The sequence below is a fragment of the Acanthisitta chloris genome, unplaced genomic scaffold, assembly GCF_000695815.1.
Source record: "Acanthisitta chloris isolate BGI_N310 unplaced genomic scaffold, ASM69581v1 scaffold18348, whole genome shotgun sequence".
In the NCBI taxonomy this organism is placed as follows: Eukaryota; Metazoa; Chordata; class Aves; order Passeriformes; family Acanthisittidae; genus Acanthisitta; species Acanthisitta chloris.
Window position 1 is genome coordinate 7,899 of NW_008687801.1, and position 15,105 is coordinate 23,003.

At 47.1% G+C, this 15,105-nt stretch overlaps 1 protein-coding gene across 1 annotated transcript in view; it reads left to right on the plus strand.

Moving 5' to 3' along the window:
• Positions 1-15,105, plus strand: part of SYNPO2L (synaptopodin 2-like) — a 34,343-nt gene that overhangs the window by 5,830 nt on the left and 13,408 nt on the right. The window contains exons 2-3 of the mRNA XM_009080770.1: positions 8,137-8,288; positions 11,004-11,665. Coding sequence (XP_009079018.1) covers positions 8,137-8,288; positions 11,004-11,665 — 814 coding nt within the window. The remainder of the gene's footprint in view (positions 1-8,136; positions 8,289-11,003; positions 11,666-15,105) is intronic.

Sequence of the window (15,105 nt, forward strand, 5' to 3'; positions counted from 1 at the left end):
TGGAGGTGCCTAACCCACATAGGTCTGATGGCTTCCAGATTTGCAAGCACCTTCTCTTCCTCTCCCCATTTCAGTGGGGAGGCTGTTCTTTGTCTGTTTTCACAAATGTTTACTGCGACACCTAAAAAAAGCATTGCTGGTGGCCTAGTCTGTAGCAGTCACTAATACTGGTTTTGGGGAGCTGAACATGCCTGCCAGCACTGTGGAAGGAGTGCCTCAAGCGTCTGATGGCTTCCAGATTTGCAAGCACCTTCTCTTCCTCTCCCCATTTCAGTGGGGAGGCTGTTCTTTGTCTGTTTTCACAAATGTTTACTGCGACACCTAAAAAAAGCATTGCTGGTGGCCTAGTCTGTAGCAGTCACTAATACTGGTTTTGGGGAGCTGAACATGCCTGCCAGCACTGTGGAAGGAGTGCCTCAAGCAGCTTTGGGAATGCTCCTGGGCATGTTTTATGGCCTGTCTGCACTTAGGCAGGTGCTACCCTTGGCTGCTAGTGAGGGAGTACATGCTGCGGCGTCGGTGGAACTTTCCAAGGAGCAGCTGGGCCCAGCAGTCACTGCATGCCAGGAAAACGTGGGGGGCTCCAGGGCTGCTGTCTGGTAGAGGAGCTGCAAGCTCTGCACAGTGCTGGGACAGCAGTGAGCAAGGTTTGGAAGGGGAGCTCTGCTCTTCCTTCTCATCAAAGATGGAGGGATAGGACCTCAAGGACAATGATAACAAGATAGCCTAAAGAGAAACCGTATTGGCCACAAAGGACCATTGCTGATTGTATCAGCTAGTGATTTGGTTCACAATTCCTTGTGCCTCACTGGAGCTTGGAGCTACCTGCAAGGGAAGCAGCCTTACATGAGAACTCCCTCTTGAAACAAGTACAGAGACTAGATTGTGTGGATGGACTGGATTGGTGGTTATACCATTTCCTCCAACTATTAGAATCTTGACTTATAATCTATGTTTACTCCCAGATAACCTTTAACCATTTGTTAAACTATTTCCTGCTCACTGCCCAAACCACTTCAATCTGTGTTTATTCTTTTTTTTCACTTCCTACCTTCCCTCAAAAGGCCACGAGGCAATCATGCCTATGATAAAGGGTGATGTTGGCCTCTGGTCTTTCACATGTACTGTCCTGAATGGGTTATCTTCTGCTGCGTGACCACCACAGCTGTGCTGCCCCATGCTTTTTTACTTCCACCAGTTCTCTAAGACTTCTGTGTGAAGGGCACTGCTAGAAAAACTCTCTCTCTCCTCCTTGGAGAGGTGAAGAGAGTGGGCAGTTTTGTCTTTACGTCCTATTTGTCCATTAGCAGGCAAAAGTCCTGGAAAAATCTCTTGACAGCTATCAGAGGTTGCAGTGAAACCATACACACTACCTCTATACCTGGTGCATTTAATAAATACACCTGGGACCATTCTCTGGCACTTAAGTCAGCTGTTACAGCATGTAAGGAAGCCCAGCAAATAACCTTTTCTATTCTCCCAAACAAGGTGGCAGTATGCCCACAGGCAGTGGCTCTGGGAATGGTCTGTTCTAGCTCCCAAACTGTGCCTGGGAATTTTTCTGGACAGCATTAGTTGGTCTGAGCCAAAGATGTGCCAAGGATCATTTCAATAGTTTAGTGCTACAGGCAGTGCCAGTCGAGAGCACTGGTTCATTCTCTGGCGTTATTCAGCCTGCTACTGGCTGGAACTACTGGATACATCTATGGAGGCTGAGCCTAGTTTTTGATGTATTCATACATCATACCTACATTCACACCTACAAGATGACTAGAAAGATGCTGGAAGACACAAGAAGGTCCCTACCAAAGTACCCTGGATCCTTCTGGTGAATGGGGTACTTCTCTAATCCATATCTGTGTCTGATCCTGTCCTTGCTGCTGCTTACCCTCCTCAGACTATTGCTGAGAGGCTCTCTTTTGATTAGTGAGTGCTGTATTTTGGTGGAGTAACCCACACTGGCAATGTTATGAATGCTTAGTCTAATTTTTTTTGCAAACGTGTTTTGCAAGCATAAGTGATCTTCATTCTATCAACATAATACTAGGTATGTCTTCTCCGAATTTGCCCTCTCTCAGCACAAATACTGTGGAGGCATATTATACTTTATACTGCTGCTGTTCAACAATTAATAGCAGCTGGAAAGAGTCCTGTGTTTTGAGTAGGTTTTTATTCAGATCTTGCATATACTCACTGCCCTTCAGAGCACAGTATCAGCATGCATTGCTAAGGTTGAGAACACCTTGTTCTGGAGGACTGAGCCATGTCTCTGGATAACTCTGGCCTGTGTTCAAGGCTTCTGTCCCAGTTCAGTGCCTGTACCTGTAAAGGGACATTTTGGTGGCTAGATTTGCTAATGAGCTCCAATTCCCTTAGGTTTTGATTCTAAAACCTTTTATGTCAAAAGGAGCCAGGTTGAGTCTCTGGAAAAAGGACTTATATGGCACATGTATAAGCATGTTTTTTTCTGAACACTCAATTGTTTTTCTCACAGCAGCTAGATATGGGACCTGGTACTCTTGCTTTTGACAAATATATCTGCTTCTTCTGAATCCTTCCTTGCCTCATTTAAAAAACTCCCTTGATACACTGCTGTTTACCCTGTTGCAGGTAAAATGCTAATCAAGTACTTTTAGTATCAATTCTAGTACATGTGGCATTATACTTTGTCATTGGTATTACACTTCACTCACTTTTCAGCTAATCTCCCATCAAGTAGCAAAAAGCTATGGAGATAAAGCCTCTTTTTATCCCCCTGCAGTTACCTCTGCCCAGAAACATGCTGCCAGGAATGAGACCTGTGCTAAACCTTTTGCTTAGGCAAAGAAGGTGGATGGTTTGGGGTTGTTTTTCTCTTTCCACCCTTGTGTTATCACAACAAAATGCTCTTTTTAAGGCACTCGGTTTCAGTGAGAGAAAACCAACAGGGAATGAAAACCGACAATGCTGATTGCTTGTATTTGTTTTATATCAGATTATATCCTCTGGTGCAAATCAGAACTAAGTCTAGTGCATCCAGGAAGTTGTTCTCTCTTTCCCACACTGTCATAGCAATATCCCTCCCACCAGTATGCTCTGGGCCGTAGTATATGACAGTAGATTGGTGTGTACTTAATCAATTGGCCAGCACCAGCATCCTCCACCACTGCCAATTTTCATCACTAAACCCCTTGTCCAGAAGCCACCCAAGTCTGTCCTGCCAGTCAAGATACCTTCTTTCACCACTCTCCCTTGCTGTGTCCATCCCACAAAGTATGTGCTATCTCCCCTCTTTCTCTATATAAACACTCCCTAATTAGTCTTCACCATGGATGACCTGTGAAGTAGGTCTGCAGAGACACTGAACCTACTTTACCAAGAAGCAAGTCATCTAGTGGCACCTCTGAAAAAGAAATATGGTGTTTTATCAGGAAGTTATTGGAACTGGAGAGTGTTTGTTTCTGCTTTTGCATCTAGCAACTGCTGTGTTTGTGGTTCAGCTGAGTAGGAAGTTCTAAGAAGAGCAGACCCAAATGCTGGTTGGCTCCTGCCTGAGTCATTTCCTTTTGGTAATGCTTTATGTGACAACGAGGCAGTTCTTACCTCTCCCTGAGAACACTGTGACAGGATTACGTTTCGTATAAGGCTGGTAATGAAATTTAAACACTGCCAGGTTGCCATGGAGTGTTGGACCCCATGGAATTATAGCTGCTGGGGGAAGAGGGGCAGACATGTGTTGAGAGATGCAATCAGAGAGGGGAAGGGCATTGGATGGGAAGATGAATTATATTCATTCAACTCTGACCTGGACTGAGTTCGCTAGGTTGCTGCTGGAAAGGTTTCAGAAGATTAGGGGAAGGCTGATGATGTAATTTGCCTTGCTACCTTATAGGCTGAGGTCTCCCGATGAGAGGATGAGGGAGATGCCCTGAGGAGGCAAGGGGAACGACATGAACCCATTACAGGTTGTTTCTGAAAGGCACTGCAAACCCCTTCTATTTAGCCACAGCCTATTTCCTTGTGAAGAAGCAGTGCTGGCCAGCAGGGGGATGGTTGCAGAGTTTCAAGACAGGCTCCCTGGGCATACTCAGGCAAGATGTGAAGCCACCAAATTACTATCAGGATTACTCTATTCTTAGCATCTCAGTGTGTGTTCAGCCCCCACATACCACTACCTAAATATAGTCCCTACTGAAGGACAGATGCTGCCAAGTTGCATTTGACCCCTCCTCTCTTGCATTCTGTTCTTGAAAGCTAGGCTGAATTCCCCAAGACACATCCAATACTCAGCATGTCCTTTTGTCTCCTAGGGCTGTACAAGGAAACTTGTACTGTACTGTTAAAGCCTGATTTAAACCCTGGCCTTCCTGGCCTCTCCTAGCACTGGCCTTGCCTTCAAAACCTCTACTTATTCCTTTCCTCCTCAGCTGTTGCCTTCACCCTCTCAGCTGCTTCTGTTTTTTCCCTTCTGTCTGACTGAACATGATGAATGACAGGAAGCAGGCAGAGTAATGAAAGAAAACACACACGTGAATGTGCATGTACCTAGGTGCTGTAGACACCCAGACCTCTCTGTCAAGAGCTCTTTTGTCACTACAGAACTCCTGCAGAGGGGGAAGGGAGGTGGACAGTTTTAGCAGTAAATGTATTCCAGTTTTCCACACTGATTTGTATTTCCAGTAACATAAATCAATAAGACTCTGAAATTGGGATTTCCTAAACCCTTCTGAAATCTAAACAGGACATTGCTCCCATGAGTCTAGGTATGCCAGGTGGGAGTGTATCCACTGAGGCATGGAGTGGAAAGTGTATCAGACAGTTGCAAGAGACTCACAGAATCTGTGGGGATCCCCGCACAAAAGGAGAGCTCAGTTCTTGCCAGTATATGCTAGAAGGTCAGACAGTGCAAACCCCCAGGGTCATGTCTGGGGCTAGCCCCGACCCTTGTCAGAGTCTGTCAGTGCTGCCTCTCATTTGCACAAGAAAGCTCTCCACATACCTGCTACAGGAAGCAGAGAGGTTTTCTCTTTGAAACTGCTTTTCCCAGCCTTTGTGCTCCCTTCAGCACAGCTGTTGGGTGACACCTTCCTGAGTGCAGCCAAAGCAGGAGCTCCCTGCTAGTGACACTTCATGTGGCTCACTGGGTGCCCAGGAGAGGGCATCTTTTGGACATGGGGATCGAGTGGCTGAGCCTGAGGACAGCCTGACCTTCAGGATGGGCAGCAAGCCTGGCTTTTGGACTGGGCAGCCACCCTGGCCTGGGGCCTCAAAAGCTCCGTGCTGCCCTCGCTGTAATGGAGATGTGCAGGCCATGGGTTATCATTAAATTCTCCACAGCACTGGGCTGGCAGTCACATAAAAGCTGGCAGGCTTGTGCTGGTCTCTGTCCAGAGGCTCTGCAGCCTCCGGCACACTGCACCCTGCTGTCATGGTTGTGGATTAAGTCCTGTCCTGTCCTGTCCTTTCTATATGACGTGCTTTCTTTCTTCTCTGCCTGCACAATCCTCTTCTGCCTTTAACCCCTTTGCCTTCCTTCTTGGCAAATGCAATGGGGTAGGGGTTTGGCATAAAATGAAGCTGCAGATAGTTTGTTTCCTTCTGACCCCGGGAAGCAAATTCATGAACTTCCAGGGAGGGATTATAAACTTGTGGGAGACTGAGCCAGAAATATGTACTATTTTCAAACTCTGTAGTTCTCTTCCTATGCTAGAAGAGACCTGGTCCTGTTTTACCAGAGAGGAATAAAGACAGGGAGAAGTTCCTCCTGTATTATAGAGCTAGTTTACAGGCTCTTGCAACAGCACTGAAATACTAATAGTTGCTTTAGTGCGTGGGTGTTCTGTCACTGAGCACAGACCAAGCCAGATCCAGCATCCTTACTAACCACGAGAGAAATGCTTTGCCTGATCATGTTGCTCAGCTCTCATGGGACTGCTTGCATCCTACCAACCTACTCTAATATAAAGGTACCTGCAGCAGCAGCAGGGGGGACAGCCTGATCCTCCCTGCCTGGGAATCCCAAACACTTGCCTGCAAAGTCTTGCAGTACTTTGGGACCAGAGGATTGCAGGAAGCTTACTGGCACTACTGGGCTGGTCACCAGCCCACACTCAGTTGGTTTGAGTGAGCACAGAGGAATACGATGGAATGCAAGGAATGCTCTGAGCACCTGCTGACAGCCTTTAACCCCCAATCCCCTCACTCCATAGCTGTGAGGGAGACTCAGCAACTATGTTCTCATCCAGTGCTAAGCACCAAACACTTGGCCATGGAGCAGCAGTTGGCCTTTTGGGGAATACCAGAAAGAGACTCTCCTAACGTTCCTTCAACTTCCTAACTCTCTTCATTAGCTGCTGTGTCAGGAGGCAGCACTGGAAAATGTGTCTGCTATGTCTTCTCAGTTAACAGCTGCACCTCGAGGGAGTATCAGGAAGCAGCATTTATACTGTAACAGCAGAAAAGGGGTTCTTCAGCAGTAGTTCAATATAGGCCCACACATTCTCATTCCAGGCTTATATTAACAAGTCAGGAGATAAAGGACTAAAATGGCAGAGGCTGATGGATGTGGCAGCTGGGATGAGCCAGTCCCTATTTTAAGCATGCAGGCAAAATTTGGGATCAAGCTGGAAAGGCTACAGAGGCCTAAGGTGCCAGTGAACACAAAAACAACTTGAAGCATAGCCCTCCTCTTTCCATCTTCCTCCCCAACACCTCTCAGTCCTGCTGACAGGCTGACCTGGGAGGAGTGCTGCTCTTGGCTGCTCAACACACACCAGCGGGGTCGAGCCCTGGGCGTGCGCACACCCCATGGGTGCACAGGGCCTGGGCCCTGAGACCAGCCAGCCATGCCATGGAACTTCCTTAGGGCTCCAGCTCTCTCCTTTCCAGCTCCCCTACTGCCCCTGCAGGAACAATGACAGGGCAGCAGTCCTCTCACATCCACCTCTCTTTCCTGAGGCTGCCATGGGAATGTGGGCAAAGTAGCTTGTGCAATTTTAGAAACAAGTCTGGTTGCTTGAGCAGCAAGGCTGTAAGATATGGGAGAAGGGGCCATGCTGTGTACCTGTCTGCAGGAATCTGCCACAGTTTGTTCACTGCACCCTCTGTTAAACACCTCTGCATTGATTTGTCTCTCAACTGCAAGATCTGAAGAAATATTCGAGTATCTACAAATCCAGCGTGTTACTACTTTGGTCCTGATTTGCCCTGCCCCAGTGTTTTTGCCTGGCTATTCTTTTGTGTGCAAAATGAGTGCATTATGATGCCATGCTGTCCTACAAGACTATCCCCATTGCTTGCCTATATGGGAGAGGTCTGAGGTTTTGGGGTGAGTGAGCATTTGATTTGCTTTGCTGCTTGCCCTAGCAGACAGGCTAGGCTGGGTTGGGGGTTTTAGTAAGAAGTTAACTGATGGATGATGGAACAAAAGGGAGAGGAAACACTTGGTATAAGATGGCCATGAGAGGCCAGAACTAGGAGCTAGTCTGGAACTAGACCCAGACTCCATTCTCAGATACAGCAATGCATATCCTGTACAAGTCCTGTTAAGGCTAAAGATTTATTCCAAGTTTATTACTTGTGTAACAGGACACCACATGCCCTGATGCAGATGTCCAGAAATACACTGGCCAAAGCCATTGGGGCACAGCAGAAAGTGCCTTGGAGCCACCATCTCTCCCCACCATCAGCTACCCTGAGCATGGTGTCTGCGGGGGCTCCATGTGAGTGGCAGGGATCATACCAAGGAAGCACAGCAGGGGCATGCACAAGGACACACAGCCATGTACAGGCATAGTCTGGGAAGAGTTTTTGTTCCCTCTCTGAAACACTCCCTAAGCAGCTTAGAAGATAGGAAATGAGAGGAGAAGAGCATGTAGATGTTGAGTCTTTCATCTGCACTGAAGGACTCAAACTAGATTTGTGTTCAAGTCAGGCCTATGCTCAGCAGCATGATTCTTGCTATAAACAGGAATACAGAGACCAAAAGGCCCAGCCAGGGCTAATCCAAGAGAACTAGTCCTCCACCCTGGAAGCACAGTAATCTTGGGCCTTATTTGATACTGTCAGGGACAGAGGAATATAAGGGCCAGCAGGAGACAAGCAACTGAATGAAATAGCTGCTGTTCTTCATCCCTGTCCTCTCTCCTGCTTTTCCAGATCCGAAAGAGAAGCAAAGCGTGCCGTGGAGGCCTGTGGGAAAATGATGTGCTAGTATCTATCAATGGGAAGTCATGTGCTGGCCTGTCCCATGCTAATGCCATGCAGATCATCGATTCCTCCAATGGCATGCTCAACATCCGCGTGAAAAGGTAACCTGCTCCCAAGTGCCAGTGCTGTGCCAGTGCAGACACTAGGACAGCTTCATCCAGTGCAGCACCTATCCACACCTAGCAGAAGGAAGGCAGGCAGGGGGCCTTTGGTTTTGCCATACTGCAATGTGTATTAGGAAAAATGGCTAATATGTGGCCATCTAAATATTTTGCCCTATCTCAGTGCTGCTCTCCTGAGTGCCTGGCCCTGGGGCTGAACTGACCCCAGACATCCTTTCCCCTCAGGCTGAAGGGAAATGTTGGCAGTGTGAGGGCTATGCTGCAAAGAATGAGCTATTTAAGCTCCAAGCAAGTAGATGTCACTTCATCTCAGCAAGTAATAGAGGCTCCAGTTCATTCTGGGTAAATAACTGTTCTGTAGAAATGGATTTGACTACACATTGAATAATTAAACCAAGACAAGATAACCCGAGTATTTACTACAGCAGGGCATTCTAGTATAACAGGCTATGAACTGACTTCTACAAAGATTAGAGGTGTGTGGCTGAGTTCACTTTTTGCAGAAAGAAATATCTGCCAGTCTCTAGTTCAGCAGAATACTGGAGATCAGGCTCAAATTTAAGTACAAAAATGGTCCCAGTAACATTCCTCATTCTCCCTATGCTAAGTGAACTCAGTGTCTCAGTGCATGCTAGATGCAGCCCAAGCTGTAAATGAATAATTGTATAAAGATGAAGGCCACAAAGTTGTGTGAAGTCCCAGCTAGTCCACACTACTGCCAAAATAGAAGTCACCCTCAGAAAACCAGGCCATGGTTAAGGGAGCTAGGAGATGTGTTTTTCTACTGTCTAGACAAGACAGAGCACTGTGAGCAGTGGGGAGGGACAATCGTGCTAGTTGCTGACATCTATCTGTAAAGCAGGGGCAGGGGTGGGCAGTGCTCAGAGCAGGAAATTCTGAGCATATAGGATCTTCCCCTTGGCTTCAGGGAAAGCACCAGTGCCTTCTGATGTGCTCACTCTATACCCTAACTATGATTAAGTGGGATGAGTAAGTTCTATACAAGGTGTCCAGAATAGCTCCTGGTCCCTTGCCAAGGCCTTATCTCACCCTGTCAGAGCCTATCTGCAGCCAACAGGTGCCTGGGCAAATTCCAATGGGTCAAAATCAGCACACTTTGAATTAACAGAGTGCCAAAGGCAGGCTTCTCACAGCCCTCTGGGAGACAACATTGGATGGTTTGAAAATAATGTAACCAGTTGGTTTCATCTTGGATTAGTGGAGAAATCATCAAATATTGCTTTCTTGATCACATCTCTATTCCCACTTCATATTTATGATTCCAGAGAAAACACCAATCATGCCTGCTCAGAAAGGAGAGGTAGCTGGGTGACTCTGGGATATGTGTATTTCAGAAAAAGAGGAAGAGACACTGTGACCTGACAGTGCAAAGCAAGAGAAACTGGCTTACAAGCAGTAATGCTTTTCAGTTATCTGGTCTAGTATTTAAAGAAGAGGAAGGACAGCTCTGTTTTGCTTGTGAAACTTTGAGTTTGCTCCCCAGTGAGAGTTCATAATGGCAAGTAGTATTACAAAACATAAACTGTAAGAGAAATTGTCCTACCATTAGCTTCCACAAAGGTTTGCATTTGACATGAATATAAATTTTTCAGTTTCTAAATTGGGATCCAAGTCATGAATTCCACAGCTTTACAGAGGCAATGCTGTCTGCTTGGCTTCCCGGGATGCATGAAGGCAAATACTTAGGACTCCTTTGTAGCTCTAATAAGCCCTGGTGACTCTGACAAGAGAAGGAAGAAGTTCCCAGCTCCATCTGTGTGGTCTGGTGTCAAACTGCCATTGAAATCCAGGCTCACTCTTGAGGAGAGGGAAGACAGAGTAGGCTCTTTTCCCATCAGCACAGCCAGTTCTCCTTCCCTCTGGCAGTCAGCAGTAGGGCTGACTGCCCCAGTCTGCCCTGCACCTACTCCAGTCGTCCTTCCAGATGACTTACAGGCTTGAAGTTGCTATGTCTAAGCCAAAGGCAAATGCCCCCATGGACTGGGCTGGCAGGCTTGACTGCATATGGGCATCAAACCTCAGGCACTGGTAGCAAGCTTCTGAAGCAGTCCCACAGTGTGCAGGCTCCTACCTCCAAAAAACACTTGGGTCTTTTTAATCCTAACTATTTGCTATTTACTGCCACGTAGAGGTCAGGGCAAACAAACAGCACTAGCTTCTTTCTTTGGAGCTCACTCTGAACTAGAGCAGTTCAGATCTAGTGAACTAGATCCTAGGAGTGCCAGGATCCACGGAGCTGACACAGCTCCATGGTGTAGCCCCAGCTGCAGGAGCAGCTGGAGTGCAGTGTGGTAGCTGCTGGCAAGCAGCAGGCTGAGGGGTGTCTCGCTGTCCTGGGGAATGCCTGCTATGCAGGAGTTCATCTCCCCAGGAGAAATGCCTGAGGAGCTGATTAAGCTGACTTGGTAGATTTTTATGTTCTCAGGGCATTCTGATTTTTAAGTGTTTAACACCTGGTTTCCATAGAGCTGTGAAGAAGAAAATTGGGATGAGAGCATGTAACTGATGTCAGAGATGAATCTGCCCTTGGTGTCTACGCTTCAGGTGTCTGTACCACCTGAGAGACACCTGAAACACTGGCTCCATCTGTAGCCCTCTCTCACATGTCAGGGTTTCCTTCCAGCTTAGCTCTGCAAACCAGACCTTGCTCACCACTTTTCCTTCTCCCCACAGGATAGTTGGTGGGGACCAGACTGGCCCATGGCTCCAGCGTTCCCCCTCTCCAGGGCAGCGACTGCTCTCCTCACCATCCCCGCTCAGCCCCCCGGCACAGTTACTCAGCTCTGAACCAGCAGGAGCCCCAGCCACCACACAGCCCTCACAGCCACGGCGGTCACAGAGGCACCTGGAGAGCCTCACCTCCCCACCGGACAGCGAGGCCTACTATGGAGAGACAGACAGTGATGCTGACAACGTGGCCCAGGAGAAGCACCGCCGGGCTCGCAAGAAGAGCCCGCGCTCCCCACCCGACAGCACCAACAGCAGGGCAGACGCACCTCAGGACGAGGTGTCCCTGTCTGAACAGAGCGGCTACGAGAGCATGCCGGAGGCTTCTGCGCAGGGGGGAGCAGAGGTGGCCAGCTCCGGCGGAGTGGCCAAGAGGGAGATTGTGTGCCTGCCAGGCAGCCGCACGGACACTCCGTTCTCAGATGGCGAGGGACAGTTGCGGCCACCATCAACAGAGGGACGGGAGCCTTCTCCAGAGGAGATGCTCCTGCCCCATGCCACCAAGGCCATCCGAGCAGATCGCCACCTCATCCCCATGGTGGGGCCAGTGGAACATCCGGTTGACGAAGACCTAACCACCACGTATGCAGAGAAAGCCAAGCAGGCCAGTAAGTCCTCTGTGCTCTGCCACTCACCCACGCCCTTTTCTTATGCTGGGTCTCCTTCCAAAAGCCTAATTCCTCCAAATGTCAAGTGGGTTAGTTTTTCTAGCTTGGGAAGAAGCAGAGGCAAATCAGACCTGCAGAGACTGGAGCATTCTATTGTAGCTTTGGCACTGGGGTCTGCTTCACCCAAGACATCCCAAGGAACAGATCAGAGGAAGGGTCTGGGGTCTGGTATCTGGGAGTCACTCATAGAAGCTGCAGCCATACAACCAGCTGTGCTCTGGAACCTCTGTGTGCTGGAAACAGGGTGGAGGTCATTGGGTTTTTTGACACTTTGGGCTGAAAAAGACTCAGGTGATGTGATGGTGTCAGGAAAGAACTTGGGAGTTAAATTTCTCTGGCCTTTGAGAGATTTCATGACAGCTCAGTTGGCTCCTTGGCTATCTGTGTGTCCAAGTACAGGATGCTCATTGCAAGAGGCTCCCAAGGAGCCCTTGATCAGCTCAGCTCTCCGTGAGCACATGATCATCATCCTTAGTCCTTAGGACTGATGTGAGAGAATTTTCAGTCAGCAGAGCCCTAAAAGAATGTCGTCAGTAATTTGTTTATTTCTCTCACCCTGTCCAGCTCAGGAAGGGACCTGTCTACATCAGCTTTCGAAGGATGTATTCTCTGTAGGTACTCACTCCAGCAAGGCTGTCCATATCTGGAAGCAGCTGGTGAGCTCTGGTACAATTTATCACTTTTTAGGTATTGACAGTGGAGGGTAGCCAGCAAAGACAGGCAGGAGCTGGTAAATCAGCTGTTGAAACAGTTACTTGTAGTGCAATCCCTGATAGTAAAGACCTTTCCACATGAAATAAAGTACTGAAAAATGTAGTGTAGCATATGGGTGATGGGTCTGAAGTGACCTTAATTGTGAATATCCTTCCGGGTTTCTGCTACATGTGGAGTGTTTCAAACCCAAACACAAAGACAGAACAAGATTTTACCTGATTTCACAGTTGTGATCTATCCAATAATATTAAACACAAGGTAATCAGAAACTTATTTTCATATGAGTACCTCAATGTGTAGGATGTTTGACTAATTTACACTTCTCTAAGCCTAGAAATAAAGCAGGTTTTTAAAAAGTGACTTAGCTGGGGAACAAAATGGAAAACAGAGACACAGAAAAGATACTGAACTGAATCAGAAGTAAAGCACATGGATTCTAAGTTCTCATTCTCTGCTTCAAGTGCTAGACATTTTTCCCCGGGCCAGATAATACTGCATAGCAATTATTAAGCCTCTCTTATCTCTTTTCCTTGGGCTAAGCATTCCATTATCTATTCTGCCTAGCGGATCCTATGGAGGTAACTTTCAAACCTAGGTGCTTCCATTAGGCAGGGCACTGTCTTACTTCTCTACCCTGTAGAAAGGACAGACTCAGCGGGGGCCTTATGTCTGGCCCTGCTAGGCAGTACAACTGACCTGGTGTCTTGTACTATTTCTTCCTAGTCTTTAGTACTCATTTTCCTTAGGACAGCAAAGAAAGTAGCAATTTCAGCCCCTCTGAAGATGAAGCTATTTTTTCTCCCTTTGAATAATGTACAAGCATGAGGTGAATGTTGAGAAAGGCATGTTCAGCTGCTCCCTGCCACCTGATAGTCCTAGCAGTGGATGAGCAATTGCTTTACATCAAGACTTATTTCCATGGATGGCATTAGTACAGAAGGATCCCAGGAGAGCTATGTATTTAATTCAGAGTATTTCTGATGGCAAAATAATATCCCATGTCAGGAGGTGATGCAACAATATTGCCAGCTAGAGGTAAGGTTCCCAAATGCACTGCAGACTGAGATATTAGTCCTCCACTGCTCACCCCATTTCTGGTTTGTGTTTGGCCATGGGTCTCCTTATGTAAGAGTTACTTTGCCATGGACAGCAACTTGCTTGCAGAGAAGATATTGACTGGCATGGGAGGCACATGATAGAGCAACTCTTGCCTGAAAGGTATAACCTTGGTGAGGATGTTTGGGCTAGCATTGTTTCAGCTCCTACAGCTGCTCTAGGCTCCCATGGAGATAATAGTTTAAAGCTCTGTACCTCTGCCTTTCCTTAGCAATATCCACAGCATAGTAGCCATCTCTGGGACATGGAGACGCCTGGAATTTGCTAAACAGGAATGCAAAATCAAGCTCATGGTTTAAAAGCTAGGCAAGGTTTTAAAATCTGAGTTAACTATGGTAAGTGACTTGGACTATCAGTCATGAGAGCCTATGGCTCAATATATACACAGTAGACATTTAAGGACCACTCTGAATACCTAATCAGATGTTTGCCTTTTGAAGCACTGGCCATCTAAATATATTCCCAGTGCACCTGCTCAAACCACCCTCCTTGCCTTGCCATGGCCTTCATTATGGCTCCTACTGCTGCACCATAAGAATGTGAAAAACTCCATTTTGGTCTTTTGGGACTGTTACCCAGATGGTTCCTTACCTTTTCTTTCTTGAATGTACTCTGTTCTCATGCCTGCTCTGATGTTTTCTTCAATTCTGGGGGTATTTCTCTTGTCCTTTGTTTTAAGTCTTTCTAACTTTTCACTGTCATTTTTAAGCTACAGAGTCTGTCTCCCTTTCCCACCTGTCCCTGCATCTCAGGCAAACAGAATTGCAGGCACAGTATTTCAGATGAGTATTTAGAAACATTGAATTCTAGATGAATAACTGAAATCCCAGTACAAGAACAGAGATACATAATAATTCTTTTGCACACCACTGAGAGTAGCAATTGACATTCTTCACTGCTCTGTTGCACTGCAACGATCTCAGTAACACTGCTTGTTGCTGTCAGCTCTCGGGTTTTCTCAAGATCTGTTGCTTTGTTCTTTACTTTCTATCTCTAGAGCTTTTGCAGACCTTTGTCCTCACTGCCTGCTTTCCTGAGCTCTGAGCTTTCCAGATCATAGGCAAGTTGACTCAGCCCCTCTGTCTCCTCTTTTCTGTTTCCAGTGTTGTTAGCAAATCTGATCTGTGCTGACTGTATACACTCCTCAAAATTATAAATGAAACAAGGAAGTGCTTCCCATATTTCTTCACCATCTTTCCTAGCTGCACCATGATAGGCAATCAGTCTTTATGCTCTGTTTCTGATTCATTTTCATCTGATTAACACTTCTTCAGTACATGTATTTTTTTGCATTAGCTCCATCAGCTCCTGACAAGTGGAGCTGCTTTCCCTGCCTGTGCTTAGAGGATACAAATTATACGGTAATTGTTGGAGATGACACTGCTGTCTGACACCTGCATTGCATCACAGTAACACAGGAGCAAATGGAGCTCACTTATTTACACTAGGCAAGGATTTGACTCCAGAAGCAGGACACAGTGTGGTGGCAAGTACCAACAGCCCAAGATGAGGATTTGGCAGTGCATGGGGTGGAGCAAAACAGGCACAGG